General features: G+C 37.8%; 1 protein-coding gene across 3 annotated transcripts in view; it reads left to right on the plus strand.

Moving 5' to 3' along the window:
- LOC131960413 (ELKS/Rab6-interacting/CAST family member 1-like) overlaps positions 1-19,594 on the plus strand; it is a 164,998-nt gene that overhangs the window by 27,878 nt on the left and 117,526 nt on the right. For 2 of the 3 annotated variants that reach the window (XM_059325627.1, XM_059325628.1), the window contains exons 5-9: positions 9,954-10,207; positions 10,312-10,483; positions 13,928-14,002; positions 16,396-16,551; positions 18,526-18,618. In XM_059325627.1, the coding sequence (XP_059181610.1) occupies positions 9,954-10,207; positions 10,312-10,483; positions 13,928-14,002; positions 16,396-16,551; positions 18,526-18,618 (750 nt within the window). The remainder of the gene's footprint in view (positions 1-9,953; positions 10,208-10,311; positions 10,484-13,927; positions 14,003-16,395; positions 16,552-18,525; positions 18,619-19,594) is intronic. The other variant, XM_059325629.1, reaches the window with a different exon arrangement.

The raw sequence follows: 19,594 nt of genomic DNA on the forward strand, positions 1-19,594 counted from the left end.
TTTCAAATTCATTTTTTTCAGCTTGTCTTTGATACAGCGTTCTTTAAAACACAGTGACAATCATCTCTCTGCCTACCTCGCCTTCCTCCTTCTGCTGCCTGCCGTCTGCACCTCTCTCCATCCTCTGCTCATCAACCTATGACTCATTATTCCTCTCCTGTGTGTGTGTGTGTGCTCATCGGTTCACTGTACGTGTGTGTGTCCATGTCCACACACTTGTGCGACACGTTCTGTCCCCATAAAATGTAAAAACCTCCAGAAAGTGTTTATTTATTGCATCTATTATCTCTGCATTCAAGTGTATGTGTGTTTATGCTGGGTGGGCATTGTGTGTGTTTTTCACACATGAATGCTCATCAGTAACAGATGGTCCTCAAACCTGTGTGTTTATTTAGTCAGGATGGAGAGATAGGTGAAGAAGGGAAAGAGAGAGGGATGGAGAGATAGAGGGAATAAGGTAAATACGGGGAATAATAGCAGGGGAGAAAAAGGCAGATGGGCCGAGGGGAGGGAGAGCGATGAATGAGTGCAATCAGGAGATTCATGGAGGGAATTTAACTGAGAAAGAGAGAAGGAAGAAGGAGAGAAGAAAGGAGGAGCCTGCTCCACTCAGGAGTCTTATAAAACTTTAACTTTAATGCAGAAAGAGAGAGAGAGAGAGAGAGAGAGAGAGAGAGAATTCATCCCACTCTTGTTTTTCTCTCACAGAAAAGACACAGTGTTCCTTTTTTCACAGCGGAAAGAAATAGAGGATTGAAACTGAAAGGAAAGAAAGGGGTTAGTTTTCCCTCTTTTCCTACAAGGCTGTGATTTTGCAAGCTTTCTCTCTCACTTTCTCCCTCTCACTGTGTGTGTGTGTGTGTGTGTGTCTGTGTATGAGGAGGCCTGTGGTAGCCATGTCTTTCCTTATAAGGAGTGGGTTTGGAAAGAGTTAGTGAGGAATGAACAGAATTACAGCGCAGTCACTCCCCCTTTTTCTTTTTCTGTTTTTATTTCTACTCCGGCCCTCTTAAATCTGTCCATTTATATGTATATGTACCGATCTGTTTGTCTATATGGTTCAAAGAGCTTGACATCTGTAATGTATTCATGTTAAATAGATGTGACAGATGCAGTGTTTCTTCTCCCCTCTTCTCTCGCTCCTTAAACACACTACTGACCCTGATGTTGCTTCTCAAAGTGACTGATTAGGGTCAGCATTTCTCTCTCTCTCTCTCTCTCTCTCTCTCTCTCTCTCTCTCTTTCTCTTTCCTCTCTTGGCTATTTTTTATTCAGTCTCTCCCTCGTGTACACTCTTCCATTCACACTTATTCTTGTCCCATTTTGTTTTCATACAATCTGATACTAGAGGGGAGAAAACAAGGGATTTCTTTCCTCCTCTTCTTTATGTTCTTCATCCTCCACCTTTATCCTCCGAGAAGGAAGATCGAGAGTTGTGTGTGTTAATCTGCCTGTTGTCTGATGCCTGAGTGGGCGAAACTGCTCACGGTCATTACAGCATGGCCGCTGCCTCCAACATGATGTCTGCGTGTGGGCATTATTGTGTGTGTATGTCCATCCAAGTGTGTATGTATGTGTCACAGTGTGTGTCTGTTTGTGAAGGGGGGGGGGGGCAGTGTGACTCACCCTGCAAGCGCAGAATAATCAAGGGATGAGAGGAGGAGTAATAACGCGAAGAGATGGTTAATATTGAACGACAGATGAGCAGTGGCCTGAGGGAGGGCAGGACGAGCGGATGGATAAAATTGTCACCATATTCACAAACTGATCTCTTCTCTTCTCTTCTCTTCTCTTCTCTTCTCTTCTCTTCTCTTCTCTTCTCTTCTCTTCTCTTCTCTTTGCTTCTCTTCTCTTTGCTTCTCTTCTCTTCTCTTCTCTTCTCTTCTTCGCTTCTTCTAAACATGAATTTGCATTATGTAAACTGCTCATTAGACAACAAAACATCATTAATTATTTTTTCTATAGGTGTGTTTTTCCCCTTGCAACCTATATTCATGTTATGTTCTGTTGGTATGAATGATTGTTTTTCCACAGTAAATAATAGGAATGTACTATATGATAATGTTAAAACATCTATAATTATTAGAGTCAGACAGATAAATCAATTGACAGATATTATTGGCCAATATTGACCTAGAAAAGGCCTTCCGGTATTGGTGTATGAAAAAGTTTTTTTTTTGTTTGGTATGATTTTTTACTCTTTTTTTTTTATAGTCAGCAATTGACTGACACTGAACATTAATGATGTTTATTTATTTTTTTATTCTTTATTTTATATAAGTTATAGAATTGGCTGACAATGCAATAAATTGTTTTGTATAATGTATAAAAATATATAACAATGTTAAACTCATTTAATAAAGTTTGAGAAAGTACCCACATGAAAAAGTATTTTTTTCATTCCAGCTCAAATATTTAATATATCACCCAGTTATCGATTAATTTTCCCTTTTGAAAATCATTATCGGCATCTGTCTCAAAAATCCCACATTGGTCGGGCTCTAATTATTCTTGTATTATTCTGATAATAAAATTATAACTTTTTTTCATTTTTTTAAATTGTCAGTCTACTATATGCATGTTTCCCTGAAGACAAAGCAGCAACTTGCTTTCAGTTGTATAAAATACTTTTTTCTTTTGTAATTAGTATTTAATACATTATATAATAATATATCATAATAACATGTCAAAGCATTTAATTTGAATTTTTAGGCAAATTGCTCTGTAAAAGCGAAAGTGTGTTAGTGAAGTTTTTAGATGTTACTTCTTTTTTAGGGTACAAAAATGTGAAAGTGTCAGTGATCTGATCATGTCCGCTGAAAGAAAATCCATATTGTGCATCCTCAATAGTTTTTTTTAACAGGTACAGTAACATAATCTAACTACAGTTCCTTACTCCATCATGGAGGTTATGTTTTCTGTGTGGTTTGTCTGCTTGTCTTTAGGATTACAGAAAAACGACTGACTTGATGCAGTCCAGCTGCTGGTGTTTTATTGCGATCATATGGATCATTTCATGTTAGGAACTTTTGTTTTAGCTTAACTGCAAACACAGGAGCAGGTGGCCTCCAGCCCTGAACCCCTCAGAGTCAGACACAACACAGATGGATGCTGATGATGGCTCTTATTAGCAGCTTGTTTGAAGAACTTGTCGCATCTTCTGTTTGTATTTATTGATTTCACGACCAGAGTGATGCCACTGATGATGTCATTTGCAAGTCCTAAAACACAGAAAGTACCTAAAACACAGAAAGACACAGAAAAAAGGTTGTACTTGAAATTTTAGCATTCAGTGCATGTAGCGGGAGGCAGTAACATAAAAAAGCACCTTAGTGTTCTATGATCTAGAATTTTATCATTTAAATATGAAAATAAACAGAAAACTTAAATGTTGAAATGATGAGCAGTTAACAAAATGGAAAACAACCATTTTTTTTGTATGCTTTTTTAAGTCAAAGGTTGCAAAACTTTGCAGTTTGTTCAATAAAGAGTTCATTTTTTGATTTACAACAGAGTGCCATCGCATTAAATGGATGTCAGAGTTCTAAATGATATGATTGGAGAATAATGTTCAGGGATTGTGAACTCTGGGTTTTAGGAACTACAAACTCAGCCGTGTTAGTTTCCTCGGATCGTGTTTACTGTCATCATGAAACTTGAGAAGTTCGAGGAGTTGACTATTGACTGTCTGCTGCTCATATAGTTTGGTACACAGGCAGTTCACATCAGTCCACAGTCTACAATTTTGCTGTACTTGTACTATACTGAATATTTTGATTTTATGTAACTTCATACTTCTACTCTACTACATTTTAAGGCAAATATTGTACTTTTTACTGCACTACATTAAGCTGCCAGCTTTAGTTACTTTTCAGGGCAAGATTTAACATGAACTAAAAGCATATTAGGTAGTTAAAATGAGCCCTATCTTGAGAAAATTAAAATGCTGTTTACATAAATGCATGAATAATAATAATCCGATAATATATCTGGAATATATAAAACAATCTGAGTGGGACCTTTCTGCATAACGAGTACTTTTACTTTTGACCGTTAAGTACATTTTGATGCTGATACTTTTGTACTTTTACTTCAGTAAGTTTTGAATGCAGGACTTTTACTTGTAGTGGAGTAATTTCATAATGTGGTATTAGTACTTTTACTTAAGTAAGGGATTTGAATACTTTTTCCACCACTGGCTGTTCTCTATAGTGTGCATATGTAAAATGCTTTCTGTCATATTCTTAATTCACCCATCAGCATTATATGAACAGCAGATATGCCACAGAATTTCCAGATGTGCCTATTAAGAAAATGTGAAGACTGTTCAGTCAAATCCACAAGTTTGATTTGTTGAAAGTCACTGGGATGAAAGTAATTTCCCATCTTGCACTTGTTTACATCAGCTTGATGAATATATCCGTCACTTCCTCAGACATCTAAAGGAAAGATTTCTCATCTTGATTTGTCTTTCTACTTTGTGTGTTTGTCACATCTGTACACAGTTTACATTTATCTTGTTTTTTTTATCTTGTCTATTTTCATGGCAAGTATATTTATTTATATAGCACAGTTTTGAAAGCTACCAGTGGTTGACCGAAGTGCTTTATACAGGAAGAAGGAAAAAGTGCATAGATTGACAAAGGACACATTTTGACATACCTAAAGCACAGAAAGACACAGAAAAAGAGTTTGTACTTGAATTTTTAGCATTCAGTGCATGTAGCGGGAGGCAGTAACACATAAAAAAGCACCTTAGTGTTCTATGATCTAGAATTTTATCATTTAAATGTAAAAATAAACAGAAAACTGGAGTTTAAATGTAGTGATGAGCTGTTAACAAAATGGAAAACAGCCATTTTTTTGTTTTGTTTTGCATAGTTGCATGACTTTTTCCCTCTCACAGTGTAATATGAACATGTGAATGTGTGCAGAATGTGTCTGGACGCACGTGTGTTTGCATGTCTGTCTCAGTTTTGAGTGGGCCGTTGACCGTCTCAGTCCCCCTGTGTAATCAGGAAGCGTCTGACAGGGTCAAAGGTCAAGGAGTGAAAGACGACTCAGCAGAAACTGAGAAGTAAAACTTATATTCTGCAGCCTCTCTCCCTCCTCCTCCTCCTCTTTTCATCCCTCCTTTTATTTCTGCTGGACACAATTAACACGCTGTTTTCGATGCCTGCTCCTTATCTCCCTCTGGTTTTGTTTCTTGCTTCCTTTTTATTCTTCACTCCCTCTTTTCCTCCTCCTCTCTCTCTCTCTCTCTCGTGGTCTGGCATTTCTCAGCTCCACATTCCAGCTAAGTGTGTGTGTGTGTGTCTTTGTGTGTGTGTGTGTGTGTGTGTGTGTGTGTGTGTTGAGGGGAGTGCTGGCACAAGCTCGTGTGTCTGTGTGTGTGTGTGAGTGTATGAATGTGAATTCTTTATATGTAAACCTTTGAAGTTGTGGGTGTGTGTGTGTGTGTGTGTGTGTGTGTCTGCATTTTCACACTGTATTTGCTTGACTTCTGCAACACTGATTTGTGTTTCTTTGAGCAAAAATATTGAGGTTTTGTGTGTGTATGCGTGTGTGCTTGTGTGTATGCATTCATTTCTGCAACTCTGACATACTTTTGGATGCTTAATGTGAGTGTGTGTGTGTGCGTGCGTGTGTGTGGCTGTGTCTGCATGTGTGTGTTCCTGACTGATTACATTGTATAATGCTGCGTGTGGTCGTGCATGTGAATTTCTTTTTATGCCTAAATAGCACAGGAAATAAACTCTATAATATGGTGTCTGTCCTTTTGGCGCACATACAGCTGGCTGTATGGATTACTGTTTTGCTTATAGGCAATGAAAGAAAGTGTGAACATATAAACAGATTTAGAAGCAATCCTCGTATAAAAAATAAACACATAAGACATAAAATCCTAATTAAAGTGATAAATATTAGAAGGCAGCGGAACATAACAAGGTTTTCACTCTGTTAGTTGACCCTGTGGTAATTTGTTTCACAAGTGTGTGTTCATGAAAAATAAGAAAATAAGGACCAATGCCAAAACACCCAAAAGGATTCGATTTCAAATGAGATTAGATAGAGAAAATGCTTCTGTATTTCTCTTTTGATAAAGTACTTTAACTAAAATGTAATTATAATTGTTTTGATTGGCTAATAAATCAACTTTTTATTTATGCACTTTTCAAAATCATTCAGACTTTTTGCATGTTTTCATCATTTGGGTGGGTCAGTGTTTGCATGTCTTAGGGAACAATCATAGTTGACATGACGACATACATAAATACTTAAGAGGAATTATAATCTTTTCATCTTTTTTTAATGGGTATATCTGTACGGATTTATTTTATCTTTATATTAATTTCACTTAATTAGATTTATTTCCATTTGTACTATTAATGCCAGTTAGTAGTAGTAATAATAGTAATAATAATAATAATAATAATAATAGTAATAATAGTAATAATAATAACTTTATTTCTATACCACCTTTCATACATGACATGCAGCACAAAGTACTTTACAACAAGAATATTACAGGCACCAAGTGTTTCACATTGAAAGAACATAAAAAATTAACATTTTAAATTTTTTTTAAAAACATGGATAAAGCAAGCTAAAAAAAATGTATATAATAAAAAAGTGCAGCAGAGCATCTTAATAACTAATTTACAATTGTGTGTTGGGTCTGTTTCCATTGATTAGACTCTCAGGCTGCTCCATTTGGTTGAGTCCAGTATAAAACTGTATAAAACAACCCCACCAATTGCAAGTTCAACTGTATTTTAAATCATAATACAAGCATTATCACATAATAATGTAAAACGAATCCATAAAATGCATAGGATCACAAAAAATGTCATACAATCAGTATAAAAAAGTGCAGCAGTTATCAAGGGTTCTTCGTTCAATGTTCTTGTGACTGAAAAATAAATAAAGAAAAAAAAGAAGAAGAAGAAGAAGAGAAAGGATACCTTCTATCACTGTCAGTCTCCAGGGATGTCTGAAATGTCAGTCAGCCATCGACTTGTGTGTGTGAAGACAAACCCGATTCACCCATAAACAAACAAACACAGTAACACAATAAGCAGAGGAAAAATATCTTGTTTTATTGCAATATTCTGTACATCTGTCTCAATGGAAATCTAAAAAGGAACAGAAGAAGACAAAGCAGGAAGCACACTGCCCTGGCTGTCATGCAACATAAAGCAGAGCTGCTGTATTAAAAACGAAGTTTGCTTTGATATTATCTAATTACCTTCCATCCTGTTCTTCTTCTGTCTGTTTGTGCGAGCATACAGTGTATTTATGATCACTATCTGCTGCTTTTCTCTTCCTTTATATCCAAGAACTGTTTCTCTTCACCTCCCCACTCATCCGTCTCTTTCCCTTTCCCTTTAATCTCGCTCTCTCCCTCGTCAATGTTGATTAGCGGTAGCTGCAAGGGAGCGATAGCATCTCGGCCTTTTTTAACCTCTTCACTTTGTTTTCCTTTTTTTTAAATCTCCTGTTTACTTCCACCCTCATTCATGCACTTCTCTCTCAGCACTACCTGGGTTTTCGTTTTCTTTTTTTCCTTTTTTTTTATCTCTGGAAATATGCCGTGACTCGTGTTGTGTTGGCCTGGCTGTTGTTCAGGTTATGTGTGACGCATTTTACAGAAAGCCTGGGGACATCATAGTGACAACACACACACAAATACACACACAGGTACACACACGCACACAGTTTAAACTCTTCTGTTGCCTGACTCAGGGGTAGTCATGTCATGTTGTCCTCAGCTGTAATGGTAGTGATACTAACCTGCCAACACACTTTTATCACACACTCAACATGACACACACATACTGTGCATGATGTCTCGGTCAGCCAGTCACACACACACACACACACACACACACACACACACACACACACACACACACACACACACACACAAACACAAACACATTTATCAGCCTTGATCTATGTTTTGTATTAATCCGAGTATGAATTAATCACACTCAGTGATCTTTAAATGAACACATTGATGATTTATGGTTATTTCTATAGCTCAATACATATACCGTGTCTTTGGGCTTTACAGGTTCACATTAATAAACCAATAGTCATTAGAGGTGCACCAAATACTGATCCAACACTAGGGTTTATTTTTACCCAGATTTAAATTTTTTATAACTTCTGTGTTGATTGAATTGGAAATAATAATAATAATGATAATAATAATAATACATTTTATTTGTAATGCACTTTACATTACATGAAATCTCAAAGTGCTACAGGTTAAAAGCATAACATTCTAATTATAAAAAGGATAAAAAAGGAAAAAAAAAACAGCTAAAAACAGAAAACATACATACATAAAAACCATCTAAAAACCATCTAGATGGGAGGAACCAAAGGTTTTGCTAAAAAGGAATGTTTTTAGTCCTTTTTTAAAAGTCTCTATGGACTGTATAAATAATGTGTATGTACTGTAAGTTAGAGGTCAGAGTTTACTGTGGAACTAAAAGCTGAATTCTGATCCCGTGTTTTGGTAGAGTATCCCTACCAGGGGTGGGAATTAGCACCAGACACCAGCCAAATACTGGTGAAATTTACAAGTTGCTGCTAGTTTTGCTTCGCACACCAACCCCAAAAAACAATGGTTATCTGTTGAGTGGCTTTTTGGTTGAGGAAGAAGTTAATTTCCCTCCCTGAGCCTAGGTAACTACTAATTATATTCAATGTAATTTCCTTAAAGCTTCTATTGAGGTTTTCAAATGAAGCTTCATCATACTTTATAATGTCATCACACACACACACACACACACGCGCGCACAAGCGCACACACAAATCCAAATCCTCCCTGAATAAAACCCTCAATTTGAATAAAGTGATTCATTAGATTTAATAAGTTAGTCTTTTTTATTAAATCAACTTTGCTTAATGAATATATCTCTTGAGTACCATCAACATAGGCTAACTCAGTAAGGGTATAAAATGACAACTGCAGGGAAAGGCTTATAGAAACATTATGCTACAACTGAAATGACGATAAAATGAATCAAAAAATATAAAATTAGTGTGTATTTTATTTCAATTCAAAACCTGTACAGTGCACACTCACTTGTGCAGAGAACAGGCTGTAAGTAGATAACAATGTTGCAAACAAAGCTACTGAATACAGAATAAAATGTCCAACCTGATCTAGAAAAATAAAAGTAAGATTAACTCTTTTCTAACAGGCATTGCGGCTAGGTCGTCCCATTAATACAGGAGCAGGCCTCGCTCTGTGTGCAGCAAGTTGGACAGCAAACAGTTTTTAGACCACAGTGACAATGTTGTTTATGAAATACTAAATGCTAACAAATATGGATTTAAAGCAGGTTTTGAAGGTTTTTTATATATAGAGTTTGACTTTTTTGACTTTACATCGCTCTTGAGTTATTGGAAATGTTTGGATCATATGAGTTGGAAACGAACGAATCAGCCAATATCTGAGTCTAACTCTACAAATATTCTGATATTAATCATATTAGTGTTGCCTAATCATTATCTGCAACTCTGCAGAAATATTGGGGTCAAACTGAATAATTAGAGGTACAAAAAAGCAGTTGTGCACCATTCAAATATTAATTTAGAATTCCAAAGTCAACGTTATAAATTAAGCTTTGAAGCTTTGAACTTCATGGTAGACCCTATTAATAACTATTCCAGACCTGGCTCAACATCTTCAAGAAGACAAGAAAAACTTCTGCAAAAATCAGCAGTCTATTGTCTGATTTAACTGATGCATGCATTTCCTTTCAAGTTTGTCTTTGCAGCAAAAGTTAAATCAATAGCACTGATTAACAACAATGTCAAACCTCTGCTAATGTTTTATCGTCCTGTTGTGCAATAGAACAATAAAAATCTCCACACACTCCTGTTAATCTCTTACATTCATAAATCTAAACCTGAATTCCTTTCTCTATCTCCAGCATTTTCAGTGCACCATCCAGGCTTTACAAGACGAGCTCCGGATCCAGCGAGATCTCAACCAGCTCTTCCAGTCCGATTACACAGAGTCCGGTCACCTCGGCCAGCCTATCCCGCCTCAGGAAATGACGGAGGAGAACTTCTTGCGTCTCCACGGCGAGTACGAGCGACAGATGAAAGAGCTCTTCCTCCTGAGGAAGACCGTGGAAGAAATGGAGCTGAGGATAGACACACAGAAACACACGCTCACTGCCAGGTGAAGTGTGAAATTCACTGTTGGGTGATTTCAGAGGCTTCTTTTTAGGCAGCCAACATGTGAAGTGAAGCCTCAAATTTATTCCTTTCTTCTTCTTCTTACAGGGATGAATCCATAAAGAAGTTACTGGAAATGTTGCAGAGCAAAGGCCTGTCGTCAAGAGCAACCGAGGAGGACCATGAACGAACGAGGCGACTGGCTGATGCTGAGATGACCATCCACCAACTGGAAGGCCTGCTGGAGCAAAAAGACAAGGAGATGCTCCAACTCAGAGAGGTGTGTGTGTGTGTGTGTGTGTGTGTGTGTGTGAGTGGCCAAGAAGAAACAAAGTGCATTCAAGCATTCCCATGTGTGTGGGTGTGTTGTCTTTGTGTACGGCCAGATGTGAGTGTGTGCAAATCAACCCATGTCATATCCAGGCACAACCCTTGGCTGTTTCAACGCTTGGCTCCAAATACTGTTTTAATACAACACAGAAACATCAACAGACACACAAACACGCGCAAACAGGAATGCACTCTTTATCCCATTTTCCTGCTTTGTCTCTTTTTTATCATCTCAGCTGTTTTACCAGTCTGAGCATCATGTTTGTTGTTTTATATAGCAGCTCCCTCTACTGGTAAGACGTTGTAAATGAACAATGCATTTGTTTCTTTCATTAGAAAATACCTTTGATGCACTTTGGTGCACCTTTTCTGGACATATTTATTTTAAGAGGCATAATACCCATTGTTGATGAAGTTTTTAAGATAATATATCATAATATTTACATTTTTCAAACAGTAAGTAGTCTGAAAATTGAAAAAAAAGTTACAAAAAAGAGTGTAACAGACATGGAATAGATGAAAATTGCATTTTATTTATCATTAGTTCCAGCTACATGGACAACATTTCTTCAACCCAATTAACTTATTGTGATTAGATGGGTGCTGAAGTTGTGTATTTACATCGCCCAAAGCATTTAACCAGAGTGGTTCCACCCACTCTGAAGTGTCTAGTCTGCTGAAAATATAACAGAAGAAAACTTTCTATCCCCCCAAAAAGTCAGTGTATTGATGCATGGAGACACATGATAGATTCTGGCTTCAATTATGGTGTCAAACATTTGTTTAAACAACTTATTGTTTTGAGCCTTTTGACCTTTGAGGCGTTCATCAATCCTTTAATCTTTTAAGGTCTTTAAGAAAACAGTTGTATCAACCACAGGAGAGTTTTCTTTTGCTACTGCCAGGTTTCTGTCCCTCCTGGAGGAACGTTACAGATTATTACCCATACATGTGTAGAAAAAATATAATTTCTAGACTATATAATAATATTTTTTTTCAAACACATTGTTATGTCCCTAAATTTGTCGTATTCAACTGATCTTTAAGGTTTACACCACCTCCAAAATTCCTTCTGGTTCAGCCAGTTTCTTCATATCGAGGTGGCGATATGAGTTTTTAAGAGTTTTTATTCTGATCATAAGTGGAATGTTAGGATTACATTTAAACACCTGATAAATTTCCTTCCTTGTCCCAGGAGGAAAACTTGCTTCTTTTTTTTATCTGCATCTGGCCAAGTTTGTGTCAGTGTGCAGATTGATTTAAATTTGCCTTTTGATTTTGAAGGACAAATACACCATAACTAATTACTAATTATGTGTGCTAATAATATTTATCTAAGACCATTAAGTTGTCTTTTCAGAGTCAACAGATTGAAAACTGTTTCAGTTGCATTGAAATATATTCAAAAGAACTGATTTCAGACCAGCCAACCTTAACGATAGGCTCCAAAGGCGCCAAGGGCCACAGCTGTGAGGGAGAAGTACACACACACACACACACACACACACACACACATACACACACACACACACACACACACACACACACACATACACACACACACACACACACACACACACACACACACACACACACAGCAAGTGAGGCATCATTAAATATATCAGGCAGCAAATGACTGAGAAAGACAGTTAGGATGCTAAATTATTTTTTTCAGAAAGGGTTCAAAACATAATTAGGACTGTTGTTGGCCCATGTTGCTGCACATTGCATCAGTATGCTGAGCAGAAGTTCTGCTTTTTGACAGTATTTGACAACACACATTGTTAATTGCAAAGCAGAAAACAACTCAGGAAAACTGGTACGAGATTACTCATTATCTGGAAAATAATTAAGGTTAAAGTGAAAATTACAGAAGTAAACAAATGTGTCGACTGTGCATTTTTCTTGCAGACTTCCTGCTGCAACACTCAACTTTTTGGTTCATTTCACTAATTAACAGACGAGTCCTTGCAACCTTCTGCAGCTATTTTTAAAAATCCTTCAAAAATGTCCCCAGTGGGGACGAAGCTCATGTGCAGCAGTGATAAGTGTGACTTCTGCAATGGCTGCATCATTTCTAATTTTACCTGTAACACTCTCTAGGAAGTGGAGTGAGTGTGTGTATGAGAATGTGTGTGTGTGTGATCCTGAGCATTCATACTAGCGCCCTTGAGCCACCTTACTATCCCTTTCACATATGTGTGTTTTTGTGCTTCCTGGCTTGTGCATTAGTTGTCTTTGTCAGCCTCTTAAGTGTGTTTCCTCCAAAGAGAAGCAGTGATGCGTATGCTGCTGCATCCTCCCCTCTGCTTTCATTCCCTCCCTGTCCTTTATTTCTCTTTTTGTGCCTTTACATTTACCACTACACTCCTCCTTTTTTCTTTCTTTCTTTCTTTCTGTCTCCCTTTGCTCTCTCTTCATTTGAGTAGTGAGATGTGATGTGGTAACAACAGCCAGACAGATAGGATTTTGTTGCATATAGCGCAGTAATTTAGGATAGTTAAAATTTAGACTTTTTTTTGAGAACTTTGGGAATTTTAGGAATAGAAATATATGGAGTAGATCGACCAAATTCTTGTAGGGTTTTTTGTTTCTAGTGATGTAGGCTGCTGTTGGAGATTGAAACTGGCATCTCGTAGTTTTATTTTTTTTAAAGCATTTGAAGCCATAAGACTGTATTTCTTCATTTGAATAGACTTCTTTTGTTTAATTATGGCTTTTTGATTCAAGGCCTTTTCTAGATTTATTCGAAGGCTTCAAAGCATCGAGCTAATTCATCGCATCAGCATCATTTCAGGCTGTCAGATTTGATCACTCCTTCCCCTTTGAGCCTGAGACGGTGTCAGCTTAGTTAGCAGCGCTCCTCACAGTTGGAAGGATGTGGGATGGACGGATCGACCCGAGGAGGATGAGAGCGAGCGGCTCAGCGAGAGGAAAACACCTCATTCCTGCCTCCCCCTCCATCCCCATCTCTCCCTCTTTCCCAGTTTCACCCTCCATCCCTATTCCGCCTCCTTTCCACGTGTCACCCACCTTTCAACCCTCTCCTCCTTTCTCCCCCTCCCGTCAACACCAACTGTCTTCCTCTCCGTCCTTCCCGGCGCCTGGCCATCGTTCCCATCGATACCCCGTCCACCCTATGGTCCTCCCCTCCTCCTGTCCTCCCCACTATCCCTCTTTCGTGGTCGCCTCCTCGGCCCATCCCTCCCTCCATCACTCCCCGTCCTTCCCCGCTCCCTCTCCACGTCCTACACCCGCCATCCAGCCGTCCCTCCATCCCTCTCCGCCGCTCGCTGTCGCTTTCTGTCCCGCACCTCGACCTCCTCCCTCACTCCATCCCTCTGTGTCTCCCTCTCTGCCGCCCGCTGACCATCGTGGTGTCTTTCTCCCTCAGGAGCTGCACAGGAGATACGAAGCAGCTCCAGAATCCACAAAGACCAAGGCCTTGCAGACAGTCATCGAAATGAAGGTAAACATGTTGTTTTAAGTACATTTCTGTCTGTGCCTATGCAATATTTATTATTAGAGCGAAGTTCAAACCGTCAAAATCTCACAGTTTTGAAAAAAACAAAACAATTTCCTGGATTAAGATTGTTTACGTATAGCTGATATATAGTAATAAGATTTAAATTAATCAGGTGACCTCAAATATCCAGTATCTGTCAGGTTATATTTATTATCAATCAGTGTTATCATACTTTTGTTTTATCAACATTAATCATCATGATATACTTAAGCTAGTTTCAAACATCGGCTAATCCACAAAACATGTTTTTTTTCATTTGATGATGTAATGTGATGATCATTAGAGGGTCTTGTTATAGAATTGTTGTGATTTAAAAAAAAAAAATAGGATAGTAGGAGTTAGGGTTAGGCAATATGGCCAAAATCTTCTGTCCCAATAAAGACAATTTGATAAAAAAAAATTCAAATATCGTTATTGTGAAACATTACTCACAGAAAATCTGAACAGGTTGATGTTTGCTTTTTTTTCTTTCTGATCTTGTTATCTGATTAAGAAAAGAAAAAATATAATAAGGCCAAAAATAAATAAAAAAATAAAAAAATAAAAACAATGTCATGTAACAACAACAGAATTGAAAAAAGTAAATCAATGAAATAAATAAATGAATAAAAACGTAGAAATATAATTTGTATATATATCACAATATCTCATGTTTGTGATAGTTCATTAATAAATATTCTTTATGAAATAACCACATAGTAAAGGCTATTTTGTGGAAAACTGTGAAAACATTTTTTGGGTGGAAAATGTGAAAGCATGGAAGAAAAACAAGTTTTCTTAAAATGATTGAGGGTAATTTGTAACTTGTAACTTGTGTAAATTTGTAAGTATTACTTATAAACTACATTTTCTACTTTCCACATTCACGTTCGTATTTATCATGTAAGAAAACGCTAGACTCAAAAGAAGAGTAGGTGATTCCTAACTCTACCAAAACAGTTATCAAAACATAACTAACTATAATTGCTCCCTCTGGTGGAGGCACCATCACAGTCAGTCATAAAACATGTTTTAGGCCAATATTAATAGTATTAACAGTAAATATGTGTTTCTGGCAGCCTCCTGAATGTTGTTGAGTGGTGCTTATTGCAGACAGGCAGCTACTTCATGTTGCTAATTAGGGCCCGAGCAGGCAACGACCTGCGAGGTCCCTATTGTATTTCGAATGATTATTTATTTTTATTATTTTTATTATTCTTTGTCCCAAATGATCGCATATTTCACTGCCTGAACATACCCCAAAACTCATGAAACTTTAAATATAAATCACACATGGTGAAAAATTTTATAATCTATTGTCATCCTGAATTTCCACCACTAGGTGGCGCTATAATAAAGGAAAGCGCGTTTAGGCAAATAACTCCCACATACTTTATCGCACATTCAAAAAACTTATATCCACGCGTTCACTGAGTCGTGCTGAATCTCGTGATATAAGCCACGCCCATTTTCGCCTATCGTTTTTTTTTCGCAAATTCGCGAAATGTCGCAAACCTACTTTTTCGAACTCCTCCTAGGTAATTTCATCGTTCTGCACCAAACTTTGCACACAGCATCTATGGACCCTCATAACAAAAAGTTATTAAAATAATTTTGATTACCCAAAGAATACTCAAGTTATTAAATAACAACTTCCTGCAGGTGGCGCTATTTTCAACACAAAACACAAAGTGTTGCATATCTCCACATTGGTGTGTCTGAATGACATGAAACTCATGTTACTACTTCCTCATGAGCCCCTGAGGCTCGCTGCAAAATTTTGGCCGATGACCACTAGGTGGCGCTCTTTAAATTGAAGTAATTTATATCTCTACATCGGTTGGTCGGATTAACACCAAACTTGGTATACTTATTGTCAATGCCCTCTTGAGGATAACTCTTTAAGGTTTTATTGATCGGCCCCTAGGTGGCGCTCTGGCGGCAGTTTAATTTAAAAAATGCCACTGTGCCCAGACCATAACACTTAAGGCAATGAAATTCATAGGGGTGGTGTAGACTGGCCCCTGTAACGCACAAACCCTGACGGCAGCATGCACCGACACGCGTGTACTGCGAGGGCCCGTTCAGTACTGCGCGCAGTCCTAGTGTTTACATTGCATCTCCAAACCAGCTAGAGTTTATATTTTGCAAAAATGGAAGAAGAAGACAAGAAACTCAGTATTAGTCTGCCTTCAACATCATGTTTCATCAACCCCGAAATTGGAGCTGAGGTTACCTTTTATATTGACTTTAACAGTCAGAAATACGTTTTATTATTAGGTGATATTAATGGCCCAGGTACAGCCAATCACACACGTCTTTTTTCTTTTAACACAAACATGTTGATGTTCTGCCAGGATGCAAAGATCAGCTCCATGGAGCGCGGCCTGAGGGAGCTGGAGGAGGAGGTGAACATGCTCAAGTCCAACGGAGCTCTGAGCAGCGAGGAGAGGGAGGAGGAGATCAAACAGATGGAGGTCTACAGATCCCACTCCAAGTTCATGAAGAACAAGGTGACAGGTTCACACACACACACACACACACACACACACACACACAACGTTTCTGCTTGTCTCACCATTTTTTTCTCTCCATGTTTCGAGAGATTGCAGGATTTTTCTTGCTGGGAAGTAACTCGACTTCTTTCCACTTGACGGATACAACTTTAGTGTCAGGAACAGAAAGGCTTGCTGCGGGAGCCCCGCTCATTAAAACAAACCAGCACTTCTGTCATGTGGGGAGACGAGACAGTTCGGGAATTCAGTCGATGTTTTTTCTCTGTTTGCTTCTTTTGCTTGTTTGACTTGAAATGTGTTTGTTTTTGTGTCTGATGGTTTTTGTTGAAGGAAGTAATTTACACCTCTGTGGTTTTTTACACAGTACTTTTTCTTTCTTTGATTTTATTATTGTCAAGATGCATTCTTAGACATTTATAATAATGCACTCAATGTTTCACAACCTTGTTTTTTTAGAAATACAGACTGATCTTAGTATGTCTTAAAATCCAGGGATCAACAACCACAAACCTCAATGTGATTTGTTTGTTAAGAGAAACTATGATAACTACTCACTGACTCAAGTAAGAAAAAAAGTTGGGCTGTTACTGCAGAAAGGTGACATGTCCCACTGAGATGGGTTGCAGAAATCCACTTGACGTCTGTTGTACAGTTAGAAAACTGAACAATATTTATTCTTCATGTGTCACAAGCAGGTGAATCCACAGGATCCTTTTGCTGGGTATTATAAACTAAATTGACAGGACATGGTATGAAAACTGTGTGACTCCACAGCTAGTCTGGGCTCCACTGTCTTCTCAGTTCCAAAAGTAATATCAAAAGCAAAATGCACAAAGGTGAGCTCTCTTAAAGGGACAGTACACAATTTTCAAAAAATAAACAAAATAGCTTTTTCCAGACATAAAACGTATTCTTAACATTCTTAAAGTTAGATGTAACAAAATATGAAGTGTTATAAGTTCACCAAATAATCTAATTTTACAACTCTAAAAAATTTACATATTCTAAGAATAGAATTAGGAAATAATAACAAAAAACACGCTTATCTATGTCTCAAACATGGGGCATGGTCTAAAATGTAAATAAAACAGTTAAGTTTTAATTTGCTAATCTTTTGTGACATATAATCAATTGAAAACTCTACAAAGAATCATTGTTTCTCTAATACTGTATGGCAGACACAGTATGTCTCGGAGGGACTGAGTCGAGCTGCTGCTCAGTTTCCTCAGCTTGTTTCTCTGATAAATTAAGATCCAGACGTCAGATTAGGTTACTAATTTCTACTACTACCACTTTCCCCCCACCTGTTATAGGGGTTAGGGGATAGGGTTTTTTTTTAGGAGTTTTACCACATCCGCTAGGTCTATGGACTAGGGTGTGATTTGTGATTCTGGGCTATATAAATAAAATAAAATTGAATTAAATAACATTTCTAAAATCCTTCATCTGGTTAAAAAAACGACCAAGATTAAAAAAAATAGCATTATAATGTATCTTTAAACTGGACAAAAAGTCAATTTATGACAGCTTCTGGCAGACAACTACAGTGCTGATGCATTAAGAGGATGTGATGCCATTGAGGTGACCAAATGAACTGTAACTGACCATTACTTCGATTAAAATCACAGATTTGACAATGTTTGAAAATTGTTTGAAACATTTGGGATAATGCACACAACTTAACCAGATATATAACAGGTTTAGTCATTTTTATACATGTGAAAAAGTTACATATTATACCTGTAAAATGCATGAGAACCTTGTAGAGTGTGTCAGGTTTTCATACATCAGTTGTACAGTTTTTCATAGACATAACAGCACTAGTCACTGACACACAGGATGTACAGTAGGTGGTTTTCATGCATTATTTCAGCATGTGAGGTGTTTGGCTGTGCCGTATGCGGTCAGAGTGCTCAGTGAGTGCTGCGGCTGGTTTGTTGTGGTCATGGTGACGCCCTCCTCTCCTGCCAGGTTGAGCAGCTGAAGGAAGAGCTAACTCGCAGCCAATCAGAGAAGGAGGAGCTAAAGCAACGAGCCAATGAGCTCCAGCTGGAGGTGTCTGCAGTAAGAGACACACCTCTGTGTCCGTTTGCTTTCTTAGTTCATTTTCTTACTTCTCGCTCTCTCTTTCTCCCAGGTTGACTTGTTATTGGCTGCTGCTTGAGTAGATTCTCAGTAGAACCCCAGTATAGTGTTAAATGTGTGTTCAGACAGCAGTGAGCAACTATAACTCTAAATAGCTTTGAGGTTGAGTGTGCTATTTAGATCAAAAGAGCATGTTAAAAGGTTGTTACTTCCCATTCGGTCTATGACCAACAGCTGTTGACAGTAATAGTTGTTTTAAGCAGTCTGAACTCCACAATAACAGACTTCAAACTGAGAATCCAGCTGTGCTGTGCTGCAGTATGTGCATCTCTAACCTGCCTCTTTCTTCTTGCATGAGGTTTCTCCCAACTAGTGGCTTGGATTAGTTTGCTTTGGTTTTTATTCGACTAATTCTCCTTTGTGGTTTGGGTTGGGTCCATTCTTTTTATGTGTCGTGTTAAATTTACTCTAAATCACCTCCCAAAGGAACCAAAAGTAACTTCACTCCTGATACATACTACAATTCTTTTTTTTTCTTTGTTTTAATCATTTTGGAATAACTGAAAGAATCGACCCTGACCTTGCACAGAGCCTGACCTTGCACAGTTATAAGTAGTTGAAGAGTACAGTATTTTTCTAAATAGGTGTGTGAGACTGCACTGTGACTTTGCTGTGTGTCTAACTGTTGTTTGCCTTTCAGGTGGGAAATAAGGGTAGTTTATCATTTTACAAAAAAAAGTCCTAATTGAATTTAGATCAGAGGTTCCCAACTTTTTTTTCTTTAAGGGACCGCTTTTCTACGACCTCAGATTGAGGTGGATATTTCATATTATATTCACTTCATATCAGAATAGTATAGAAAAACTGCAAAATGATCTGATAGAGTGAATGCAAAAACTGTAGGAAGTTTGTGTAAAACAAGTGATTTTGAACAGATTATTTCTTCTTGAATTTT

This window comes from Centropristis striata, chromosome 22 (genome assembly GCF_030273125.1).
Source record: "Centropristis striata isolate RG_2023a ecotype Rhode Island chromosome 22, C.striata_1.0, whole genome shotgun sequence".
Lineage (NCBI taxonomy): Eukaryota > Metazoa > Chordata > Actinopteri > Perciformes > Serranidae > Centropristis > Centropristis striata.